This window comes from Vicugna pacos, chromosome 34 (assembly GCF_048564905.1).
Source record: "Vicugna pacos chromosome 34, VicPac4, whole genome shotgun sequence".
Lineage (NCBI taxonomy): Eukaryota > Metazoa > Chordata > Mammalia > Artiodactyla > Camelidae > Vicugna > Vicugna pacos.
Window position 1 is genome coordinate 18329151 of NC_133020.1, and position 24465 is coordinate 18353615.

General features: G+C 54.8%; 1 protein-coding gene across 2 annotated transcripts in view; it reads left to right on the plus strand.

Moving 5' to 3' along the window:
• Positions 1 to 24465, plus strand: part of ANO2 (anoctamin 2) — a 252033-nt gene that overhangs the window by 75627 nt on the left and 151941 nt on the right. For both annotated transcript variants that reach the window (XM_072954679.1, XM_072954680.1), the window contains 4 exons: positions 366 to 417; positions 8784 to 8839; positions 9969 to 10010; positions 16467 to 16531. In XM_072954679.1, coding sequence (XP_072810780.1) covers positions 366 to 417; positions 8784 to 8839; positions 9969 to 10010; positions 16467 to 16531 — 215 coding nt within the window. The remainder of the gene's footprint in view (positions 1 to 365; positions 418 to 8783; positions 8840 to 9968; positions 10011 to 16466; positions 16532 to 24465) is intronic.

The following is a 24465-nucleotide window of genomic DNA, read 5'->3' on the forward strand; positions in this document are numbered from 1 at the left end:
CCAGGCCTTCCCCAGCCAGGGGCTCTCGGGGCTAGTGTGTGGGGCTCCCCCCTCCCTCCCCGGCCTCCCCCCTGGGCCTCCAGAGGCCTGTGGGTCTGGGCTCTCCTCGTCTTTCCTTCCCTCCTTAACTGCGTTCAATTTACAGCCTTTTCTTCACTTTGCAGGGCGGGGCGGAGGGGCGGGGTGTGTGTGAGGGGCTTAGATGTCTTGTGTCCTCAAAGCCGTCAAGTCTGAGTGGGTTTGACAGGCAGTCCCCAAGCCCGGCACAGGCCCAGGCCTGGGTCCCCGCCTGGAAGTGGGGCTGCCCCCTGGGGCTGGGGACGCACGTGGCCCAGGTGCTCACAGCCCCGCTGTGTCCGTTTTAGGTGCACGAGATCCTGAAACGCACGACCTGCTCTCGAGCCAACAACACGATGGGTAAGGACCCCCCACTGTGGCCGGGGTGATGGGGACCGGGGGCCAGAGTCGGCCTTTCAGCAGACAGACTGCAGCACAAAGAGGTGCCCACACGGAGGGGATGCCTGCCTCCCCCCAGGAGCAGAGGGAGCCCCATTTCTCGTGCGGCTAGGGCCACCCCCCCGACCTTCACCCCATGTCTCTCATCCTTTCTCTCCTTTCCCTGGACCACCGCCGACACCTTCCACTTTATCCCCAAAATTCAGCTGCTCTCTGTTCACAGTCTCCAGAAGGTTTTAATAACCACCCGGATCATGGCTGGTTTTTATTTGTTTGCTTTTAAGAAGGCAGGCATCTCAGAGGCCTTTTCGTTCAGGCCCCTCACTCGATGTCAGAGGAAACTGAGCCCCAGAGACGGCGAATCATCATGAATGCGCCTCCTCTGAGTTCAGTACTCTTGTCACCAGCTCTGGCTGAACCTGCTTTCCCCATGGTTTCTTTTTGTGAACTTGGGGGTGTTTGTCTTTGAAGCCAGACCCTCAGCGTTTGGGAGCTGGCGGTGTAAGGCGGGCAGCCCGGGTGCCGACGGGTTGTGGGGAAGACACAGGTGATGGCAGGAGCCACGCCGTGAGCCCACGGACACGAGCGCTGTCCTGTCCGCACGATCACTCTGCAGGCGGAACTCTCTTTCCAAAGGTGCTGCTGTCACTCAGGACGGCTTTCTCGGAGGTGGCAAAGCTTCGACTTTTGGGGCAGCTTTGAGATGGAAGGAGTCATTCAGAGGCAAGTCTAGTGAGTGAAGTGGACCACCAAGCCGAGAACAAAAGCCCACGATGGCAGTAATGGTAGCTGATGCTGGAGAGTGCACGGGGGGCCCGGGGAAGGGGGACGGGGAAGAGGCAGAGCAGGCGGGGCGCAGTGACGCAGTTACTAGGACGGCGCAGAGCCTCCCGGGGGCCGTTACGTGAGACTCTGCTTTGATGTGTTCATCTTGCTGCAGAATTTTAAATAACAGTTCAGTTTCAACATCTGCCTTCTTACTTCCCACATTCCATGGCCTTTTTCTCCATCTTCATCTTCCTGCAATCCTTCCAGGCCTTCTTCCTGAACCTGCATCTTCAGATAGTTGGTATCCAGGGAGGGGCCACTGCTCTACTGATGGGCTGTCCTTCCGTTTCTGCCTCATGGACCACACTCCCCTGGCTTCCTCTTCCTCCTGCCGCGTGTTAGATGCTGTCTTCTCTGTGATCTCTTGAGCTCCTTACTGTCACTCTATGCCAAAGACTCGCAACCTTGAATTTCTATTTCCTGCCTCTCCCCCCGATTTCAGACCGATGTTGCCAACTGCTGGCTGGACACCTCTGGTGAGAGGTTCCCCAGAACCTTAAAAATCAGCTCTCAGTGTGTTCATTTCCGTCCCGTTCCTCCCTCTCCCCTCCCTCTTTCCTGCTTCCCTTCCTAGGAAGGTGACTGCCTCCTGTTTTCACTGATGCTGCGCCCTTGGCCTGAACGTCTTTCCCCAAGTCACACCCGGGCCCGTCCCCAGGCTGGACATCTCTGTGCCGCAGGGTCTCCCTTGGTGCCCTCTCCTCAGATCTCCCATCAAGCTCCACGTCTTCCTTGGTGATTATCTGCGTTTGTGCCTTAGACTCCTGAGACCGTCCTGGAGGTGTGTCTCGATCTTCTTCTAGGCCCAGTGCACCTGCTGTCTGCCTGGCGCGTTCCACTCAGTCGGTTTGGCTTGGTGAATTAATTAAACGTGCCCAGCCTGTTAGTTTCATAGCAGTTGCTGGTGAGTTCCTGAAGCTGTGCTTTTGTGGACAAATGACTTCTCTTCAACTCAGTTCCCATCCTGCAGAGTTTTTGTAAAGATTAAATACAAAACTGTAAACTATGAAGTTCTTAAAAACTGAAGTTTATTCGGAGGGACAGTCTCCAGATTGTCAGAAGGTCCTTAGAGACTCTGCTTTAACACAGAAGTTTTCTTTTTTTTCCTTTGAGGATCTGTTTTGTGTGTGTGTGTGTTGTTACAAAGTCAAACATCTTAAGAATTTTGTTATTGTTGAGTAGTTTTCCAAAATTCCTTTCTTTTTTGACATTGAGAAATCATCGAACACCTGCTGTGTGTCAGATGGTGGTGTAGAACCCGAGGGACCGCAAGATGAGTTTGACCCGGTGTCTCTGCTCGCGGGGCTCTTAGCTTAGCCACGCAGACAGACGTGTAAACAGATAATTATGAGATAATCTGGTCAGCACCACAGCAGAGGCACGCAGCCGGCAGACAGAACGCAGGTCAGGAGCAGCCACCTTCCACGGAGACATCTGAGCAGCAACACAAATTACCCAGGGTTCGCTCCCGAGCTCCCAGGGAGGGGAGGCGTGTCAGTTACACAAAGGGCACAAAGCAGGTGGGTGGCCTGTCGGGGGTCGCATGCTGAGACACGGTCAGAACGGGGTCTGGCCTGGGTTCCCTTGCTCCAGTCCTGTCCCCACTGCCTTCAGGACGCGTCCAGGCTGAGTCTTTGCAGCCTGTTGGTTCCACAGTAGTGGCTGGTGACTTACTGGCTTCTAACAAGGGACATCTGACTGAACCCCGCTTCCCAGCAGAGGAGGACCCCGAAGGCCAGTTTTCAGTTGTTTGACTTATGCCTGGGAAAAATCAAGGACCCTTGCAGCTTTTTGGCCAACTTACCGTCTTCCTTAGAAGATTGGAAGGAATGCGGAATGTGATAACGTTGCGGGGCCTCAGGATAACAGGGACCTTTGAGCCGGGGGCAGGCTCTGATTTCATTGCCCTTCCCTCTGCTTTTATAGAGAAGCACAAATGGGCTAGAATGGACGGTTGTCTCATAAAAAGAAAAGAAAAAGGAAGAGCAGGATTGTGCTCGGAATTGTTTCCCGTGGTGTTTTCATTGATGCTTCAGCCTCGGAATTACTTTTTATGTGGTCGTTGCTTGTGTGACCATTTACAAAGCTTTATTCCTTTTCCATTGTCCTCAGTTATAGTGGGTATTAGACGATGGAAAAGATGGTAAAGATTAGGATTAGAAGATGGAAAAATGAAACTGAAGGTAATAATTCAGAAATACTCCCATTTATCTAGCATTATCATTTTCTTCTTTGTGAAAAATGCATTTATTTGCATGCCCTGCGTTTGCAAAGCATTAAGCCGCATACAAGTTGCAGGTATTGGTTTATTTATATTCCTCCCTTGTTCCACAAGATTTCCGAGGTGGCTTACAAGAAAAACAATAAAACAGCACGATGTAAATAATAAATTAAAAAATAAGAACCAGAAAAAAACACAAATCAAAATGGAATGTCAAAACTAGGAGGAAGAAAATAGAATGCAGAGATTCAAACCATACGGCCCTCCGGTTTCCGCAGTTGGGCTGCGAACCTGACCTAGAACCAGCGTGAGAGGGGAATCCAGTCCAGGGTTCAGCTCGAAAGGTCCTCGGCGACATCTGCCCCTGTAGACATTTTTCTAAGACCTCTCATACATTTCCCTGCTTTCCCGTATAGACTAGAGCGACACATATCTATAAATGCATACGTAAGCTTTTCTGTATGATTCAGAATTATTATTGAGAACATAAGGCTATTTGTGTTTCCTCAAGGATTACCAAAGAATTATATTTTGGTTTGCCCCACACTCTCTGATTTTTTGAATTCTTGACTCCGGTAACCTCCCTCCCTGAGTTCTGCTCTTTCAAGTTTTGCTTTGCTCTTCGGGAGACAGAAGCAGCAGCTCATTAGGACCTGGGGTAAAGAGAGCATGGTAAGGCCTTGAAGGAGGATCTGGGGGGCTCTGCTGCGGGAAGGTACCCGACATGAGGGGATGGGCTGGGTGAGGTCGAGATGGCTTCTCTTCTGGGTTCTCTGTTTTGAGAGCTGAGATATCCAGGCAAGAGCTCTCTGCACACGTAAGGTATTCCTGTAGCCAGAATGATAAGGACCCCTTGCACAAACTCTTGTTTACCCTGGAAATGAGGGATTGTGGACACGTGCACACACCATGTGCAGAGACGGGGTGTATTTGTGAGTTTGGGGTCTGCAGGTGGCAGGTGAGCGATCACAAACTTGGCCCAGCCCACGATGCCTCCTAATTAGCATAACATAAGGTCAGCCGGCAGGGTCAGAACCGCGCAAGCTCAGCGCATCCCGGGGTGCCCTTCCCGTGCGTTCTCCCGCAGAGAGCAGCCCACGCTTGACCACGTCAGAGGAGCACCAACGCCCCTGCTGTCCCTTCACGTGGAAGTCGTTACCTTTTCACAGACAGAAAATTGCAGATTGTTGGAGCTGCATTTTCATAGACATTTAGGTGTCAGAGCATCTAAACAAATGTATGCTTTGGGCATCTCCCTTCCCTCCTCGGGAGGCAATGCCTTAATTATTTTGACCGAAGCCAGACCATGTTGTGTGCTGTAAACATCTGGTTTATCGTTCATCCAGCTCAACTGGTTTATATTTTGTTAGAAGAAAAGGCTTGGGATTAAAGGCATTTGAGTAATTAAGCACATGTCAAGACGATTTGGTGATGGGTAAATATAGTCTCTGTTAAATGCACCGTCTGGGGGTCTGGTTTGGATTTATGTCCGGCTGGACACAGGGATGAAAGCAGAATGCTGGGCGGACTGGGCCCTGTTCTGGGGGGATCAAAGCCAAATGGGTTTCCAGGAGTTCAGCACCATCCCTCTAAGTACCTGTCCTGCTGGATGAACGTTGCCTTTGTGTTTGGCCTGGAGGGAGTTGAGCTGCAGTCCCCCTCACCCAGTGGGCCTGGTCGATTTAATGAGACTCTCTTTGGAGGCAGACTGTGCTTTGGGTAAGCCTTTGTGTCCAGGAAGCCAGGGGTGTCTTGCAAGGCCTCAGGTGCTGTGTCACGACTGTGTTTTCAGGTACTGCCCTGTGCTGTGCCTCGGCCCTGGCCCCGTGGATTCAGGGCTGCAGAGCTGCCCTGGTGGGGGCGGAGCTGTTGCTGGGGCTGGGCAGAGGGCAAACGTGAGCCTTTCCCCTTGGGGATGAGCGTTATTATCAACAGGTGTGAAGTACCTGGTGACTTGAAGGGACTTTGGGGATCAGTAGGGGGTCCTTGGTGAGCCATGCTTTGTTTAAGCAGAGGCATTGCTTCTCTCTGGGGCGAGAGGGAGGGGAAAGGGTGCTCAGTGCTCTCTCCTTGCCAGCCCCCCTTCCAGGAGCAAGAAGACCAAAGGTGGGGGTCTCTCTCTCCCTGGGTCTAGAACAGAGAGGAAAGATGGTAGATGTCACCCTGAAGAAGAAAGCTTCACCGTCACAGCCAGCTGGATAGTGTGTGATGGAACCAATTAGCCCTTTCTGCTGAAAAGGGAGGAAAAAATTCAGAATTTCAATTTTCAAAGCAGGGGATTTTTTTTTTTTTAAGTTTGACTATTTTCTTCTCCTTTCAGACTGATTTCCATGCTTGTTTGGGGTAGAATCTTGGTGTCTGAAGTCTGTGAGTGAGAGGACGAAGCAGTTCCCATTCTTGGGTGAAGTTCTGGACAAATCGTTGCTTTTCCACTTGCCTCTCCCCCTCGCCAGCCCTCCTCCTTTGATGAGCCACCCCCTCCTCCGCCCAGCAGCCACTGACGGGGTTGCCCATAGGATGCCGGCCGGAAGAGGGGAGGCGCGCAACCCTGGGGACAGAGCCACGATCAGTTACAGCGTCTTGGGGCTCTGGGTCCCTGCGTTAGGACAGTTCAGGTTTGACGACCTGAATTGCACTGGCTCCAACGCAAAGAACCACGTGTGTGGGCCTCCCTCTTAGGAAGCGGGCTCGTCAACTAGAATTTAAAGTTTCTTCATCAGCAGAGGTTTTGCCAAAGGAAACTGGAGTAGCAGGAAGGGGGCTGCCTGTGAGAAGTGGGGAGAGAGACTGAGACAACTTTCTCTGTAGGAAACGTTATCCCCCCGGTAGAGACCGCTACCCCTTCTGTGACCGCGGCAGTGAAGTGGGTGCTGTGGGAGACTCGGTGGGGGGCGGGGTGTGCTCCCTGGTCTCGGGGACCTTGCAGGCCTTTGGAGGACCCCAAACGTGGAGCTGACAAGGTTCTGGAAGTGAAGTGAGCGCTTGGTGCCAAAGAGCGTGCTTTCAGGTGGTAGGTAGGGCGCGTAGCTTTAGACCTGCCGTGATTCCAGATCTTCTGGAAGCTCCGGCAGCAGGACCCAGGGGTTCAGGTGGTCAGCCTCATCTCTCAGACACTGGGCTACTGTGCGAAGCAAAGCGGAGAATTTAGCAGGAGAGTTTAGCACCTGCCGAACTTTCCCGTGCCGTTTTGGGACTGTCTTCAGGGTATGTACTGCTACGTGACGACCCCGGGGTGGGTGCGGGGTAGTGTGTGGGGTGCGGTCTAGCCGGAGCCCTACCCACCTGGGGTGCTTCAGCCTCTGTCCCTGTCGATAGCCCTTCTGTAGCTTTGAACCGCCCCCCGGCCCCTCCCGACGTGGGCCTCCTTCCCTTGGTCATTGTAGGGTGGCTTCGCGTGGCTGTGGTTATGGCTCTTGAACTGATTAATGATGCTCAGAGTGAAACTGTAGTCTTGTGAGGAAGATAAATCTGCAGCTCCGTCAGCCGCCGGGGCACCCTCCCCTCCCCCATCCATGCGCCCTTTGCTCCCCCCCGCCCCCACGTCATTTCTGATGTTTTAGGTGCATGTACAGGCCAAGGAGGAAGCTTACAGGCAGGAGAGGCCGGGCGCTTCGGTGATGCCACAGCACTGGCAGAGTCGCCCCTTCTGCCCGGTGCCTCACAGCCTCCCGAGGTCCTCAGCTCCCACGTGGGCCCCGGCCAGGCGCTCTAGCATCAGTGTCCCGGATCTGAGGCGAACAGGGGCGAGGTTTGAGGAAGAGGAGGCTGATGGCAGGGCGAGGATTGTGTGAGAGCCTCTGAGGCCTCCGAGCACATGGGGGGGCACTGACTGGGTGCGGCGTGTAGAAATCTATGAATTTTCATGAGTAACTGTTGTCTAGATTTGTCATCCAGCCTTGTTCTCCGTCCAGATGACCTAGCATTTGGACGTCACCCGTGTTTCCCTCCAAAAGCCATTTTCTCCTTGTCTCACTACTCTCTGCCATCTCTGGAGAGAGTGGTTCAGGGCAGAGAGTGTTCTGGGGACCAGGGAGAGCAGTGTGTGCCGGGGACCCCCCCCCCGCCCCAAGTAAACGTGCATCCTCGCGGGGCAGGGTCCTCGGTGCTGTGAGCTGGTGAGACACGGTCCCTCCCATCTGGGAGCCGGAGGCCCGGGGCGGGGCATCCTGAGTCAGATACAACATAGCACGTTACAGTCTCTGAACAGAACCATGAGTGAGACAAGTGAACGCCAGCGCCCCGTGCTGTGCGGAAGGTCCTCGGGGGTGAGCGTATTGGAGTTTCAGGGGCAGAGCTGTTTGTGCAGATAACACCGACTTAGCAGGGGCTGCTGTGTGCCAGCGATGCGGAGTAGTGCTGGGATAAAAAAAGAAAAATGAATCCCTTATCATGTGGTTTTCACACGTGGTGGTCTCAGGACCTCTTTACACTGTTCAAAATTACCGAGAGCGCCCACAGGGCTTCTGTCTAGGTGGGATGTGTTGGTCAATATTTACTGTATTAGAAGTTAAAATGGAGAACAGTTTAAAGCACAAGGGTACGCAAGCCCATGTCCCATTAGCTGTCAGGAGGGTGATGTCACCTGTCACCAAATTCCACTGTGTACCTGTGGGACAGTAGGAGTGAAAAAGCCAATAACGTCTCAGTATTATTGTGAAAAGAGTTTTGACCTTACGCACCCCCTGCAAAGGTCACGGGGACACACGGGGCTCCCCAGACCACACCTTGAAAACTCCTGGCTGCTCTGGGATCTAATGGTCCAGGCAGATGAGTCGCAGACAGTAATGAGCCCGCCCTGTGAGGGAGCAGGGAGGGGCAGAGCTGAGCTCAGATGAAGTGTGGTGGGATGGTCTGGCATATACTTTTATTAATTATAAGTAATCCACATGGTCATTCCTACGCTGTCACTAAACACAGATGCTCTCCCCGGATGGCTGTGGCCGTGGCGGGTGGTTGGTGGTGGCCGTGGCGGGTGGTTGGTGGTGGTGAGGGTCCCGGGACTGAGACGATCTGAGTGAGGGTAGGAGGAATGTGTCATCTGAGCGAGCGTACTGGATATTCAAACATAACTTTGCACTTGGGAAATGAAAAAGTATCACTGTTCTTACACTAAGAAGTAAAACCCAACAAAAACTTCTCGACTGGGACGGTCTGGAGGAGAGGGCAGGGGTTCTCAGCTGAGAGGTGGGGTGGGAGGGGTTAAATCTTTACAGGAAGACCAAGGTCAAGTCAAGAAGCCCGTGCCCTCCAGTTACGCCTCTGACTTCCTTCTCTGTAGGTATTAACTCTCTGATAGCAAGTAACGTCTACGAGGCTGCCTACCCCCTGCACGACGTGAGTACCGCCCGCGTCGGGGCAGTCCCTGCGGTCTTCAGGTGGCTGAGCACCACGGGTGACACGGTGGGGAGCAGATGGGCTGGAGGCAGGAGCGAGCTGTGACCCCGAAGCTCCTGGGCTGGTTCTGGGCCACTCGTGACTGACGGTCGTGCCCGCGCTGGTTTTTGCCGGTGTCTCTTGGTCATCTCCCCGATGGCTGAACAAGCTGGTTTTCCTTCGGGCTTTCCCCGCACTTCCTGCCTTTATCTTGGGGAAAGTATGAGAGATAGAAATGGCGTGCGGGGGGCTAAGAGATGGGGAAGGTGGGTGGATGGTGGGGAGGGGAGGTCCCAGGCCTGGATAATATGCAGCCTGGACGGTCAGGCCCTTAAATGACCCGAGAGTGATGTTTGATATGTGGTCGTTTTGTGGGGACATTAAAATTCCTCAGCCTTCTATGCAGGTACATATTAAGTGTCAGATCTTTTTCATTTAACCTAACATTTTTGAAGCAAATCTCTCAAAATTCCTTCTACTGTTGTGGGATTAAGTAAGGAAAACAGAGAAACTATGATCAAAGCTTTCCTTGGCCGAATAACATTATAAACGTCCCATAAGAAGATGCAGTGGTATTCTTCAAGATGATTCGTGAGGAACTTAGCTGGTCCGTGAACTCAGTGCCCCCGGGCCACCTTGTTCACCCCGTTGGTCACTTTAGCAACTGCCACACAGCGGTGCCAGATGAGACCACTGGGATGGGGACCCCCACTGTCTGAAGGGATTTCCCAGTGACCTCTTCTTCTCGCCGACATCCCTGCTGTGGGCCCCCCGTGAGGTGAGGGTCTGCCAGGTGCAGACAGGGCGCAGAGAGGTCTTCCTGACGTGCTAGCCCGTTCCCAGGCAGGCTCTGCTGCTGCACGTGGTGCGAGGAGGTGCAGGGAGACCTCTGACCCCTGGAGGGGGCTTCCCGTGGGAGAAGCTGTCCCCAGGCCACACAGCAGGTGTTGGTGACCAAGGAAGCAGACCAGTGTCTCCTAACCCTGCGTGCTCTTGACCTTTCTTAAATGGGGATGAAAAAAAGGGATGATGTTAGAAAGTTAAAAAGAAACCTTTCTCTGTCTCTGATAATTCCTTTTTCCTCCTGCAGGGTGAATATGACAGTCCAGGGGACGACATGAATGACAGAAAGGTAAGCCGGCCTGGTGCCGTGCCGGGGGCTTTGGGCACAGAGGGCCATGCGTGGGTGTGGGACTGGGGACAGGTGTTCTGTTGACTGCTCACCTATTTCCAGCAGTTTTCCCACAGCCCCCTGTCCCCGGGCCTTTGGAAACGTGAGGTCACTGACGTGACTGTGTATGGGGACGCTGCCTGGTGGGCCAGGGGTGCCGGCTATCCTGAAATACACCCAACAGTCCCTTGCCAAAGCGGTGTCCCCGCCCCTGGTGGCAAGAGAGCTTCGACTAAGAGACACTGAGCGTCCAGATCCCTTGATTTATAGGGGTTTGGGGAAACTGTGGCACAGCCCAGTGAGGTACCTTGCCCATGATAGTGCTACCTCGATAAACAGAGAAGGGCTAGGACCTCTCTGACCCTCACATCTTCCTCTCCTCTAGGCAGACAGGTGGAGCGCAGCCCCTCCCAAACTGCAGATGAGAAATCTGCTGTCTGCTCTGGGCAGCTAAGAATGAAGGTTACATTTAGGGGAGGGAAAAGAGACCTCTTGGAGGGTCCCTCCTATGCCGGTGACAGCTCCTGCCTGGACAGCTCTGTCCCCAGTGCTCCACCTAGGTCCTGTGTCTTCTGCCTGCTGGTACTCTGGGACTGGGGTGCCGCCCTCCCTGCCCCGGCATGGTGCTCTAAGCGTCACCCAGCCTCCTGAGCGGGGGCTGCCTGTCTGGCCGTCACCCCCTCATGCCATCCTTCCACCCAGGTTTCCCAGCCTTCAGCGACTCTGGGGAGCAGAGGAGGGCGGGGGCGAGGGAGGGTGGGATGTGCGCTTCCCGCCCCTCGCCCCGACTCTGCTTCTGGAGAATCGTTCATCCCCCAAGTTGCCTTTGGAGCAGCCTTCTTTTCATCCTGCCTATTAGGCCCTGTTATGAAGTGTTAAGTATTAAAAACATAAAAAGGTCTTTTCCAGAAATACTGCCGTGATTGCTTGCACATGTCCCCTCTCTGCCTGCCCAGGGATCTGCTGGAGCTGGGCTATGTTTGAGCCTCACCTGTTTTCTATCCAATGCTAATAGTTTCGGTGTTTAATTTCCTGAAAAGTCCCGGATCAGATTTAAAGGGGAAGGAGGAAGCCTGTCTCCCCGCATCTCACCTGGCTCACCCCAGTCATTTTTCTGTCCTCCGTTTCACATTCCTCCCCTTTAAAGAGTGGTCCCCACCCACCGCCCACCTGCGGGACCTCCTGCTGGGTGGGTGGCGACCCCCCCCCAACCTGTCAAGGGAGAGAGCACTTTGCAGGAATATTCCAGAGACCAGGAACACACAGAACTCATGGGAGACATCAGGCGGCCTCCTGTGATCCGCACAGAGGCAGAGAGAAGCAAATTGTAGTAGACGACCCCAAATACGTGTGCGTTTGTCTTTGGAATGACATTATATTGTTATTAACAACAAAACCTTTTAACAAGGTTTCCTCCAGGGGCTGGTTTGCTTACGCCAGCAGAATCACTCCCGGTGCGCACCCCAGCTGTTGGAATGGGTGGAATCTGGGAGGCAGGGAGAGACCAGCCAGGACAGAGCTGCATCTCGGTGGCAGTTCCCAAGGCTGATGTCAAAAGGATGCTCGGTGAGGGTGCACGAGTGTCTTTAGAAGACAAGGAGCCCAATTCTTGTGGCTTTTCCTTGGCTTTACCAGTTGGTAGTGGCGACCTTGTTTCCCTCTGCCAGAATGACGGTTAGGGAAATAAAGTTGGCTCTGATGGGGGGTAAGGGAAGTGAGGAGTGAGAGCGAAAGCTTTTTTCCTGTCCATTTGGGTTGGGAAATGGATACTCAGCAAGGCAAGGAGGCTGGTTCCGACGTCCACAAGTGTCCAGTCAGGACTGAAATCTCGGCGTCCAGATCCCAGCCAGGTGGACACAGGCTCTGTGTTTGGCAAGAGGAAAGCTCACTGCAGGGCTGAGGTCCTTCCTGTGGCTTCAGTGGTCTATGGGGGAGCGGCTAAAAGGTATCCTGAAGAAAGAGCCCAGACCTCTGAATGTAGGCAGCACATTTATTAGCTTTTGTTGCATTATAAGATCGAGTGTTCCTCGTGGGGCTGCAGGAAGGGTTTTGGCTGGAGGTGAGGGAGAGCCCTTGGGTATGTTGCTGGAGGCGGTGGAGAAGGGTTGGGAACTGCTGCGGGGTCCCCACTCTGGGAGACTTTGGGGCTGACCCGCCCTCCTGCTGGTCCCTGGGGTTCGGTTCTCTCTTCCCTGCGATCTGTGGCTGTTCCCGGGCTCCTCGCAGGCAGAGAGGATCTCCTTCCCTCCCTCCAGCTTGCCTTCTGCAGTCCTGCTCCATGACTCAGCCCCTTCCTGGAGGGTGATTAACAAGAGGCTCCCTCCCTCTGGAGAACAGGGGTTTCCTGCCTTTCCAGAGAACAGGGCGTCATGGATGTGGGTGTGGACCCACCCCTCCCGCTCAGCCACCCGATTCTGCATTCGCCAGACTCGCCTGCTTTCCCCGGTGTCCCGGGGAAGTGACCATTACCACCATCTGAGGGCTGCCCGAGTCCCGCCAGTGCCCCGTGGCTTCCCCGCGCACTTCCAGGGGGAACCCAAGGCACAACCTGGGAATATGAGTTCCTTTAGCAATCTTTAAACCCTTGGTCCTGGGTTTTCCAGCTTTGGCCGATGACTGTCTTCTCCAGCGGGCGGTTAAACAGTGACCTTCTAGAAGGGGGTGAAGCGTGCTGGTCTCGTCTGTCTGACGGGAAAGCTGCTGCTCTCCTTGGTTTCGCTGCAGGACTAGCTTTCCCACCCTGCGCCACTCCCGTTCCGCTAACTGAGAAGACCTAGGTGGTGAAGTGACCTGCCAGGAGCTCACACAGGTCATTGCAGGAACTGGGTGTAGAAGCCCGCCCTCTCCTGCCCAGGTCCACCCTGTCCCATCGATGCCTCTAGGTCGCCTGCATCTGGTTTCTCTCCGTCGCAGGTCCAGCTCCTCTCCAAGGAGCTTGTGGCCTCAGGGAAGGCCGTGAACCTCACACATCTTGCCCTTCTCTGGCATCGCAAGTGGTCTCAACAGTGGAGTTCCTTTATAGTCTCATGAAATACTTAAACCAGCTGACCCACGGTCGCATGTGGCCCTAGGAGCTGGCCTGGCCACCAGTGTGCTCTGAGCCCTCAGAGGGAGTGGCCCCTGTGGCTTGTTGCTTCCTGCCATAAAGGTCTGGGGTCAGACCCGTGTGTCTCCGCAGTAAAGCTCTATGTGTTGAGAAGGAGCCGCAGGCCCTCCCTGCCCTCCCTGCAGGCTTGGCCATTGATGAGGAGGTCGCGGCGTAACTCTAAGGGAGGGAGTGGACTGGCTAAGAGCTGTATTAGAAGGTTCTAGACCCTGTGAGTTTAAAGGGACTGTTACAAGTTACTGTGATTGTCCCCTTGCCCTTGACTCACCCCACACTAACCCCCGTGGGGCAGAGACTCCTGGCGTGCCTCCCTGCACCCCGACTGCCCGTCTGCTCTGGGCCCCTGGAACCCGGGGCTTTGCATGACCCACTTGGTGTGCGTGCGATTAAACATTTGTCGGCACAGGGACAGCACCCTCCGCCCATCGCCCCGCCTCCCCTGCAGGGCTGTGCGAGCTGGCCTGGGCAGAGCCACACCGGCGTCCGGGTGTCACTGTCGCATCACCTCCCAGATCTGGGGCCCCAAAGCCCCAGCTGTTACAGGGCCACCTGACAAGTTCCTCCTCCGTGCCCACTGCGCCCATCCATGTCCAGCTCAGGCAGCTCTCATGCCTCAGCCTCACCTGTACCCGCGAACTGTGGGTGCAGCCTCGTGCTGAGAGGGTGCCGCACTGAGAAAAGACTCTGGAGATTTCGTCCAGCAGGCCCAGTTGAGCCGCCTGGGCCATGCTGGCTTCTGGGAGCATTTTCAGTTTTTCCCTCCAGGGCGGCATAAGGCAGGTGCTCTCAGGCTCGGGTTAGGGCTGGGGACCCGTGTCTTGGAGAGGCATTTGCTCTGGAGGTCGGGGCCTGAGAGGTGGGTGGTGACGTCCCGCAGCCCACCAGGGAGGCCTTGCCTGCACCTCCTGACGCAAGCTGGCCTCCCCAGGGGCCACAGATGGTGTCACGGTGACAGCCAGGTGCTGCTGAGTTCAGGGTTTACACTGGGGAGAGGAAATAAAAACCCAGGGCCGTAGAAGCACCCAGATGACGGGGAGGAGGAGCTGTAATACTAGCAATAAGGTTGGGCTAGGAGTCGCCTGCTCACAGCGTCAGAACTCACGGATTCAGCTCTGCCTCTGCCCCTCGTGTGCTGGGCAACCCCTCCCGCCCCCCATGTCTGAGTTTCCTACTTTGCAAACGGTGGTAACCATGCTCACCAGGGTCCACGTAGTTCCTGGTTCTCCGCGGTTGTCGGGAGGTACTGTGGCAGTAAAGGTCTATAGCCATTAAGTAGGAATGCTGGTTCTTATCTCAGTTTTACTATCATGTCCTTCAAGATTCTCTAAAGGTGGAAAGGGTGGCTTCTTGTAGGGGCTGACATTCACCTGGATCTTCAAAATACCTGATTAGGGTAGCCCCCCCCCCCGCCAGAATGCCGTGTGAGCCCTGTGTGATCTGCGAGAAGATGTGATGGGGGAGAACACAGACGCAGAACAGCAGCCGCCCTGTAGGCTTGTCAGTTTCACCACGCGCTGATACCTGTTTAGCACGGATATCCAGGCAACGTCCGGTGACGGCCCATTACCAGGTCACTCCATTTGCTTGGGGGTGATCTGTGATGCTCGCTGCCCAGGTGTTTGAAAGTCAAGTGTGGTTTGCTCTTGGGGTTGGTACACAGGGCTGCCTCCAGGCCAGTCCTCTAGAGCTGCTGTGGGAACCTCACGGGCTGGCATGGTCTGACGTGCTGGGAGCATCATTTCCTCCCTTAGAATGTGTTCCCCTCGGGTTTTACCCGCACCTGCCACTGAAGCCACTCTTCTCGAGGCCACCCGTGACCTTCAAGTCACTGAATCCAAGGTCGCTTCTCCATCCGCGGCTGCCCTGGGCCATCAGCAGTATCTGACCCAGCTGCCCCCTTTCTTCCCTGTGACTCCCACCGTCCCTGGGCTCCCAGGACGCTGCACACTCCAGTTCTGCTCCACATCACCGCTGCTCCTCTGCCTCGTTTGCTCTTGACCTTGAAACCTTGGGGCACCCTGGGCCCAGACGTCAGGCCTCTTCTCCACCTGCTCTCACTTTGCATCTGTAATGTAATGACTTTACAAATCATCTCTTCTCTGATAACTCCCTGGTCTACGTCTCCAGTCTGGACTCTCCTTGGAACTCCAGACTTTTATATCCAGCTGCTCACGCTGTGTCCCCATGTGGCTGCATCTCAAATGAACACATCCCAGATGGAGCCGTTGGTTCCCCCCTCCCCAGCCTGTTCCCCGATTCAGGAAACAGAATCCCCATTTACCCAATCGCGCAGGCCAAGTTCTCATGTTCCCTCATTCCTCATCTGATCCAACAGGAAATCTTACTCGCTCTCCCTTTAAAATGTGAGCAGAATCAACCGCTTCTCACTACTTCCTCCATAACCTCCGAGGTACCAGCCACCATCACCTCTCCCCTGGACCACTGCAGGAGCTCCCCTGCTCCTGTGCCAGCCCTCACCCTGCTCCCTGTGCAGCAGCCAGAGTGGCCATCTGCCATCTAAACCAGAGCATTCCTCCCCTGACCTGCCCGTGGCTTCCTTCAGAGACGAGACATTCTAGCATGGCCCACAAGCCGCTGACTGGTCCAGCCACCCAGTCCTCTCTCACATTAACTCCCATGTCCTCCTCTGCTCCGTCCCAGGCCTACGGCTTCCCTGTTCTTCCTAGGCCATGTCACGTGCACTTTCCTCAAGGCCTTTGCAGAGAAGGAGTGTTCTGCCTGAAACATCCCGCCTGCCGACTTCCTTCAGGTCTCAGCTCAGGTGTGACCTCCTTAGAGGGGCCTGCCTTCACCATCCTATCTGAAATAGCACCCTACCCCACCCCGCCTCCATGGTCTACCCCCACCTCGATTTATATTTCTCCATGGCATTTATATTTGTCCCTGCACACCACGGGGCAGGCTCTGTGATGCCAGCCACTTTTTCTGGTCTACTGCTTTATCCGGTGTCCGGACAGGGCCTGCATGTGGCTGATGTGCAGTAAATACTTGTTAAACGAGTGAGTGAAGGCCAGGCCTCATGTTGCTGGACGCAGCAACTCAAGGGAATGAAGAGGGAGGGATAAAGGTCACCTCTACTCTTGGTGGGGGCGAAGTCAGCATCCATGGTCTCCTGCCTGTGGGCGTCTCATGAGAATCTTCCTGAAAGCTGGGCTTTGGGGATTCCGTTTTCACTTGGTAGGATGGCTTTGGGGTGGGGGTGTCAAATTTTGACTTGCTAAGATGGATAAACAAAAGATGAATAGTTGCCCCCATCACTTCTAATCTGGTTCCCTGTTTTTCTCGTTTAGCTGCTGTATCAAGAATGGGCACGCTACGGGGTGTTTTACAAGTTTCAACCTATTGACCTCATCAGGTAAGATGTGGGAGGGGACTCTGGGGAGGACTGGAAAAATCTGTCCACCCTCTTGGCCCCTGGAAGTCTGCTGGCCAAGCGAAGAGCTCAGCTCTTCTGGGTTGTGACGCCCCTGCTCGTGGACTGGAGGGCAGTGGCGGCTGTGGGGCAGCAGGTCATGGGGACGGATGCGTCGTGGCTTCCATCTTGAGGTCTTAAGTACTGTGGCCTCTCCCTGTCTGCTCTTGTCGGGGGAAGGGTGAGTAAGGGTTTCTCCTTTATCCCCGTCCCTTGAATTTGCCTGGAGAAGGATCTGAGTCAAGCAGATCCCCGGGTGGCCACGGTGTTGACCACGAGGAGGGAGGGCCCGGCAACTCACATGAGGAGTAACCCGGCTGGTCTGAGAGGAAACGCGGGCTTTTGATGGCTTCGCCGTAGAATCAGAAGGGAGACGACTGGATCCTGAAACCCCTCCCTCAGCGCTGCCCCTGAAGTGACGTCCTGCCCCTTGGGACGCCCCCAGCTTCTGCAGAACGTGGATGAAAAAGCTTTTTGAAAGAACTTGCTAGCGTGCAGGAGGTCTGATGAGCCTAAAATGGGCTGAGGGCTCTGGAAACTCAGCGGGCTCTTAGAACCAGCCTCCTTCCCAGCGGGACTGCCGGGAGGCAGCCCCGTGCAGTGGGAGCGCACTGGGTTCTTGTCCAGGCCTGGCCCCTCGGGGCTGGTTTCTTTGGGCGAGTCAGATGCCCTCGCTGGTCTTCGACCTCCTGGCTGTCCGCACCTGGGAGGCCGAGCTGAGGGATCTGTGAGGAAATTCAGTAGCACCCGCTCACGCGGCCCCATGACTGACAGCGTCGTGGACTCCCTGCCACACGGTCACTTGTGGCTCTTCCAACGGGCGAATAAATCAGCCGGCAGACTCCGAGTGTGTTCCTGGCCGCACGCCCTGGGCTGGGACCGCGAGAGGGGCAGCAGCCAGGAGGATGCAGTCCAGAGGGAGGGATTCCAGCTCCTTCTTGGAAGAAGAGCGCAGGCTGGGAGTCACAGTTTGCGCAGTTCACCTCCCACGCTGCTGGGCCGGGCCTCCCAGGGAACTGGGAGCTTGGTTGGATGTCTCTTGACAGCAGGTGTTTGTTCCAGCTGAAGACTGTTAGCTGAGGCGCTGGGATCGGGGAGCAGGTCCACGGGGCCTGCTCCCCTCCCTCACCCGGCACCTCCCCTCTCCCGGCGCGGGCCACCTAGACGGTTCTCTGGGCCACGCCGAGGCCGCTTCCTCCATGCCTGGCGGGCTTTGATCTTCCTCTCGGCGTCTCCAGTGGCCACCCACTCTGTCGCCTGTTTTCTCCAAGTGCTCATTCGTTTTTTTCCAAAAAATATGATGGAAAAAAAAATTCTCCCCACCAGACAGAAAACTTCAGGTGACCAGCGGCCAGCTAAGTGGAAGATGGCTCCAGCGTGCACTCAGTTTTGGGCACCAGAGCAGACTCACCTGCAGGGGAAGGACTGCCTTTGGAGCAGAGCCCGGCTCTGGGGCCTGGTGGTTCCTGAACGGGCGGGGCCCAGCTCTGTCTAGACAGGGGCCGCTTGGACCAGGACGTTGGGGAGGCTGGAACCCTAGGCATTTCTCAGGTGCTGGCTGGAAAGGAAGGGAATGGGACGCTGGGTGATGTGTGTGTGTAGGGGACTGTTGGTCTACCCAGTGGTATAAGGAGCTTGCTCTGCTGAGAGAGAGGAGGTGGCAGGCGTGGGGAGAGAGGGAAGGGACAGGGAAGCTGAGAGCAGGCACCTGCAGGGCTCAGGCGAGGAAACTGGGGTGGCGGGGGTGGGGAACAGCTACCCGCCCTCACACTCAGTAGGCTCCACCTGAGACTCATTTCACGCTACCTTCCGAAGTGGGTCCAGATCACCTCCTTCCTCTTCTCCATTGTCAGCTCTCTCCCATGTCCCACTCCCGGTCTGACACCAACTCCTATGGGTGTGTCCTCAGCCCCTTGTCTTTCTCCCACCGCTTCTTCTCCACCTTTCCTGCCGCCACCTGTAGGGACCAAGCCCACAGCTGCCCGCCCTGCACCGTCGCTGGCCCCACACTGACCGTGTCCTTCCATCACAGCTCACCCCGGGAACTGCGCCCTCCCTGTGCCCACGTGGGAAGTGCACCCAAACGGTCTGTGCAGAAAGGCCCGTGGAAGCAGGGCATCCTGTGCATGTGGACAGGAAGTCCTGCGAAGGCTGGGCACAGGCACTTCCCGCCCGTTCCCTTGGGCACCCAGCTCCTCGTCAACACCAAGCTCCGTCCCTCTCCCCGGGCCCGTCGTTCAGAACGGTCTAAAGCACTGAGCGGCTCAGAGCTCAGCGCCGGTGGGAGATTTGTTCACATGTTGAAAGTTCCAGGACCAGCTCTCCTTCCCCTTCCGTGGCCCTTCAAGCCTCAACTTGAGATTTGGGGTTAGAGGTTCCTTTCCCAGGTGTTGAAAGTGGGCAGAGGGGAGGCAAGATGCCCCTCCCTGTGCCTCTCGACCCCCCGCTTCCCGTGCCCGAGCATCCAGGCGCCTGTGCCCAGCAGGCTGCACTGTGAGACTGCGAATGGGTCTCTCCCGCCCAGCAGGGCTCTCCGCCCTGGATCCTGCCTGTGCTCTAGAAACCTCGGGGCCTGCAGGCCTGAGCGGAGTGAGTGTGTGTGTGTGTGTGTGTGCACGTGCGCCCACACATGCCTGTGAGAGTTGCCTGGGATGTTCCTCAGGGAGGTATCCAGCGGGGGCCCCACTCACAGTAGCTTCTTCTGGGAACTTCTAGCCAGCAGCACTCGTGCCCTGGCAGAGACAAGGTTTGTGAGTGAGACGGTGGGGGAAGTGCTGTTCTAGCTGGAGGGAAGCGGCTGTAATGTCCCCTTCTGGGCCATGCGAGCGTCCCTGCCGGCAGAGGGGTGGATTTCTGCCTGCACTGCTCTGGGTTAACACTCCAGCATCCCCGGAGGGAAGCGGGCTTTATTTTCTGGGGAACCTGAGGGCCTGGGCCATTGGATGTGCACAGGTGTGACCCCATGTTAGTCATGCCCTGTCTTCAGGAAGATGAGTATCTGCTCCCAGGCCGATTTTCTTAGCTGGGAGGTTTTGATATGGATGAGACGAAACAACAGGCTTTGAGCATCTGAGTTAGATTTAGCTACTGACGACTTTGCTGAAGCTGATACACAGGATTTTATTTGGAAGTGTCTGTTGCTGTCTAACTAAGGCAGCATGTGGCCGCGAGGCGCCCAGAAGCCCACCAGGCTCCGGGGATGTGTCGCTGTGGACTTCGGGGGATGCACCAAGGGCACTGCGCACTGGCGGCATCCGCCCCGCCCCATCGGGATTACAGCCTGGGGAGGGGGAAACGGCCCCTCCTCATTCCCACCTCCCTCAGGGATGGCACTTCACAAGGGAGGCTTCCTAAAATCCGGCCCTGAAAGTGAAACCCATCCCCGTGGCAGCTCTGCTGCCCTCTTAGAAATATCTCGCTGCTTCGGTGCCCTGACAGCGGTATCTATGGGTCATACCATCTCAAGAGCCTTCGGGCATCATCTGTGGACAGCAGGAGTGGCACTGTGCCCCCACCTCGCTGCACATGTCTGCCATCTTAAACGCCCGGCCCTCTCCAGCCCTCACGTGGAGAGCCCACCCAGAACCCTGGCACCCCAGAAACTGGCTTTCCCTCCTCCTCCTGCAAGGCAGGGGTCCTGGTCCTTGCCCGAGTTCTCCAGGACGGCTGGCCATTAGAAGGTTGCGTGATTCGATCCGTCCCTCTCGGCCTCTGAGCCCCACTTCTACCTGCCTGAAATGTGACCCACCCAAATCGCTGCAGGAGGGAGGCAGGAGGAGCCGCATTCCTTCTTAGGGGCCTCTCAGCAGGCCGGGCTCAGGAAGGGCCGGGCTCAGGAAGGACCGGCCACAGCTGGTTCGGGGGAGGGAAGGGAGAGGAAAAAATGTTGATCAACATGTGGTTAATTATTTCCTGAGCCCCGCCACCTCCTTCTTGATCCTCCCCTGGGATTTATAAAGGCAGTTCGGCTGATTCTTACCCTGAGCACGTCTCTGTGCCCGGCAACAAGGGGAGGTACGGTGAGGAACAGGGTGGAGTGTGTGTCCTTTGGGATCTGTCAGTTACTAGGGAGACAGACATGTGCGAGGCAGGGTGAAGTGAGGGCTATTCAGGAATATAAGTACAAATGTGATAGTACGGGACAGCAGGTGAAGAGTAGTTGCTACTAATAGAATACAGGAAGACTTCCTGGAAGAGGTGGCACTTGAACTAGAAATGTTGCTTTCTGAAAGGCTGAGGTTAAAGGTCCTGAATGTGTCTTCATCGCCAGCCTGGGCTGCCCTGTATAGGGATTTGTTGCTGAGCCGGGTATTGATGGCCAAAAATCACAGCGACCCAAAGCGAGCTCTTTCCTGACTGTGGTTTGGGAGTGGTCAGATCAAAGACTTGGCTTGAAGACCTCACCTGCCCAGGTTCTGTGCCAACCTGGCTCATGTCCCTGGCTCTGCCCTGTAAGTTAGCAGAGAACCCAGGGTTGGAAGGAGGTGAGGCTGGATTCAAGATAGGAAGCCAAGGAGGGATGGCATGTGTTGCCAGCTGCTGGTTTCTGCACAGGTTTCAGTCTGTGAAGTTTTGGATTTAGCTGGGAAACATTTGATTTTGATTTTGATTTTTTATTGAAGTAGAGTTGATTCACAGTGTTGTGTTAGTTTCTGGTATATAGCAAAGTGATTCAGATATACATGCATATGTTCTTTTTCGGATTCTTTTTCCATTATGGTTTATTGCAAGGTGTTGAATATAGTTCCCTGTGCTGTACAATAGGACCTTGTTGTTTATCTATTTTATGTACAGTAGTTTGTATCTGCTAATCCCAAACTCCTAATTTATCCCTCCTCCTCTTTCCCCTTTGGCAACCATAAGTTCATTTTATATATCTGTGAGTTGTTTTTATTTTGTAAGTAAATTCATTTGTGTCATTTTTTTAGATTCCACATATAAATGATAACATAGGATATTTGTCTTTCTCTGTCTGACTTATCTCACTTAGTATGATAATCTCTAGGTCCATTCATGTTGCTGCCAGTGGCGTTATTTCATTTTTTTTTTATGGCTGAGTAGTATCTGTTGTATATGAAGGCCACATCTTCTTTATCCAGTCATCTGTCGATGGACACTTAGGTTGCTTCCGTGTCTTGGCTATTATGAGTAGTGCTGCTGTGAACATTAGGGTGTGTGGCGAATTAGAGTTTTCTCTGCATATATGCCCAGAGGTGGGATTGCTGGATCATATGGTAACTCTATTTTTAGTTTTTTAAGGAATCTCCACTCTGTTTTCCATAGTGGCTGCACCAAATTGCATTGTAGCTGGGAAACATTCTGCAGACTGGAAAGAAAGAATATCTCATGGGCCTGAAGAATATTTTTATTTTACCTCTGAGGGTGTAGGAGCAGAGTAGAGAGAGAGAAGTTGGCAGTGGCTGGCTGATGTCAGGCAGAACCAGGGATGATAATGTTCTGTGCTGTTATGTTCTGGCCCATTTTGCAGACTGGGATATAAGTCAGCCTGTTTATAAAAAACAGCTGGGAAAAGGGCCCACCCCCGCCCCCTTCACTCCCTCTGCACACTGAGGACCGTGCTTCTCCAGCTTTGCACCCTCTGGAGGGACGCCAGGCGGCCTGGGGCTGCTGGTGGACGTGGAGTTGAATGTGGTGCTCCTGTCCCAGCCTGCACCCGAAGGGCATCTCGGTCCTCTGAGGGTGGCTTCCCTGTCTTCCATGGATGGGGCTCCTGTTTTAGGTCGAACTTTGCATCTTCCTTCCTGCAGCGTTAGCTGTGTGGGACTTGCTGGACCCTGAGGCACCGGGAGGCTGTGCCTGTTCCCCAGGGCCGCCCAGTGTTGCACGGCCAGAGCTGGGAGGGGACGAGCTGCCCGGCCATCAGCTCAATGCCTCCGTGACTCCCCTATGTCACATCCTGTTTCCCAAGGAAGAGAGAAGCTGATATTAGTCTGAAAATGGAGGAGAGGCGACAGACTTCCTGTCCCCTTGGCCCTTGTGTGCAGTAAATTCTGTTATCCAGAACCCCTGGGACCACACCACGATGTCGCACGGGTGGGAGGTGCTGAGAGGTTGCCTGACTGCGGTGCCCGGCCGTGGACTGAAGGACTGACCACCTCCTCTCCCAGCACATTGGCTAGCCGACACGCAGCCTCTGAGTGGTATTTCTTGTCGTGGGGACGCCTGCCCTCGGGGGCAGCTTCTTTGTTGGCTGGCCATCTCTAGCCACTAGAAATGGTCACGGAGCTCGAGCAAGAATCACTGTTGATTTCTCTCCGTTTGAGTCCAGCTCTGCTCCCAGGAGCTCCAGGGAACGAGAGGTCCCGTTGGGGAGGCCAGTCCTCTAAATAGTGGAAAAGCGCAGCTGCGTCCCTGGCAGTTCTTCCCTGCACACAAAACACGCCTGCCCTTGCTGCGTGTCCTGCTGTGACTTGAGGCCTTCAAGGAGCCTCATGATTGTGATCGTCCTCTTCAGGACCCGCAGGCCTGGGAATCTCCGAGCAGGGTCCTCCTGCGCACCTCGCCTGGTGGCATTACGCTGACACACGTCTGCACTGACCAGATGTCAGTCACTGGCGCCCGGAGGGTGGAGGCAGACTGAGCACGACCCCCATCCTCCAGGAGCTCACGCTCAAAGTCAGGTCTCCAAGCGCGTGGATGACTACTTGGCTTTTCTAGGAAATGAAGGGACAGACTGATGGAGAAAAATTTCAAAAAGTAACCGAGGCTGTAGAGAAACAGCCTATAGAAAAGATCCTGGGGTGAAGGTGACCCCAAACCAGTCACCTGTGACGGGGGGCTCAGGGCTATCAGCTCTGCCTCCGGCAAAGATTGTTAAGGGGGAACTACCCCTCTTTCTGGGACATCCATTGATGTGTTTTTGCACCCACAGACCCCAGACATTCTCAGAAAACATTGTAGGTTCACATCACTTAGAGATTTATCAAATCACAGCAAAACCTCGAGGGTCCAGCAGGTCATCACACCTAAAGAGAAACCAGCCAGGCTCGAGCTAGTTCAGGGAAGGAAGAGCACTGTGATGGAAGAGGAACAGCACCCACGTGAAAGCAGACTTGAGCAGGAGCTCCCTTCTCCAGGCAGTAAGTGGGGAGGAAGCGAGGACGACACTTACTAAGTTACAAGATGGATCGAGCGACTGCTCACATGCAGAGTGAGTGTTTATCAAATCCCAAGGCACCTGCTGAGGGACATCCTTCTAGACTGGGAGCAGTGGGTTGAGAATGAGAAGAACCCAGTTTTGTCTCCCTCTTTGATTCCAGGTGATGTCATGTTTGGACAGGCCATTCTCTCCTGAGCCTCTGTTCCCTCAGCTACGAAATGGGGGGCATAACACCTGTTACTACCGGCCCCACAGCACTGTTTCCAGGATTACGATGAAGTTGTACAGACAGCGTGGCAGTGGGCATAGGTTTGGTTAAGTAAAGTTATTATTTATCTGCTCCCTGGGGGAAAATTATACTATCCCCTAAACTAGCAGAACTTTATGTAATTCTTTAGCTCAAGAGTCTTGACAAATATTGTATGATCCTAAGAATGTGTTTTTATTGTAAGTCAATGCACTGTAATTGTGCGCTTTGCATGTGTGCTCCGTGCCTCCCTGTGACCCTGCCAGATGCTCTTTCCTCCATGTTACGGATGGGGACACTGACCTCAGTGAGAAAGGAGCTTCCCGAAGCCACAAGACAGCCCATCTGGGATTCAAACCCAGGCCTGTCTGACTCCAGAGACGATGTGTTTTCCCTCGTACCACGTGGCTGAAGGTGACTCAGCTCCGACCAGCCAGACATCAGGCGAGCTGGGTTCCAGCTGTCTGGTGTTAATCTTTCCAATTAGCGCCCTCCGGGGTCAGCTGGTGT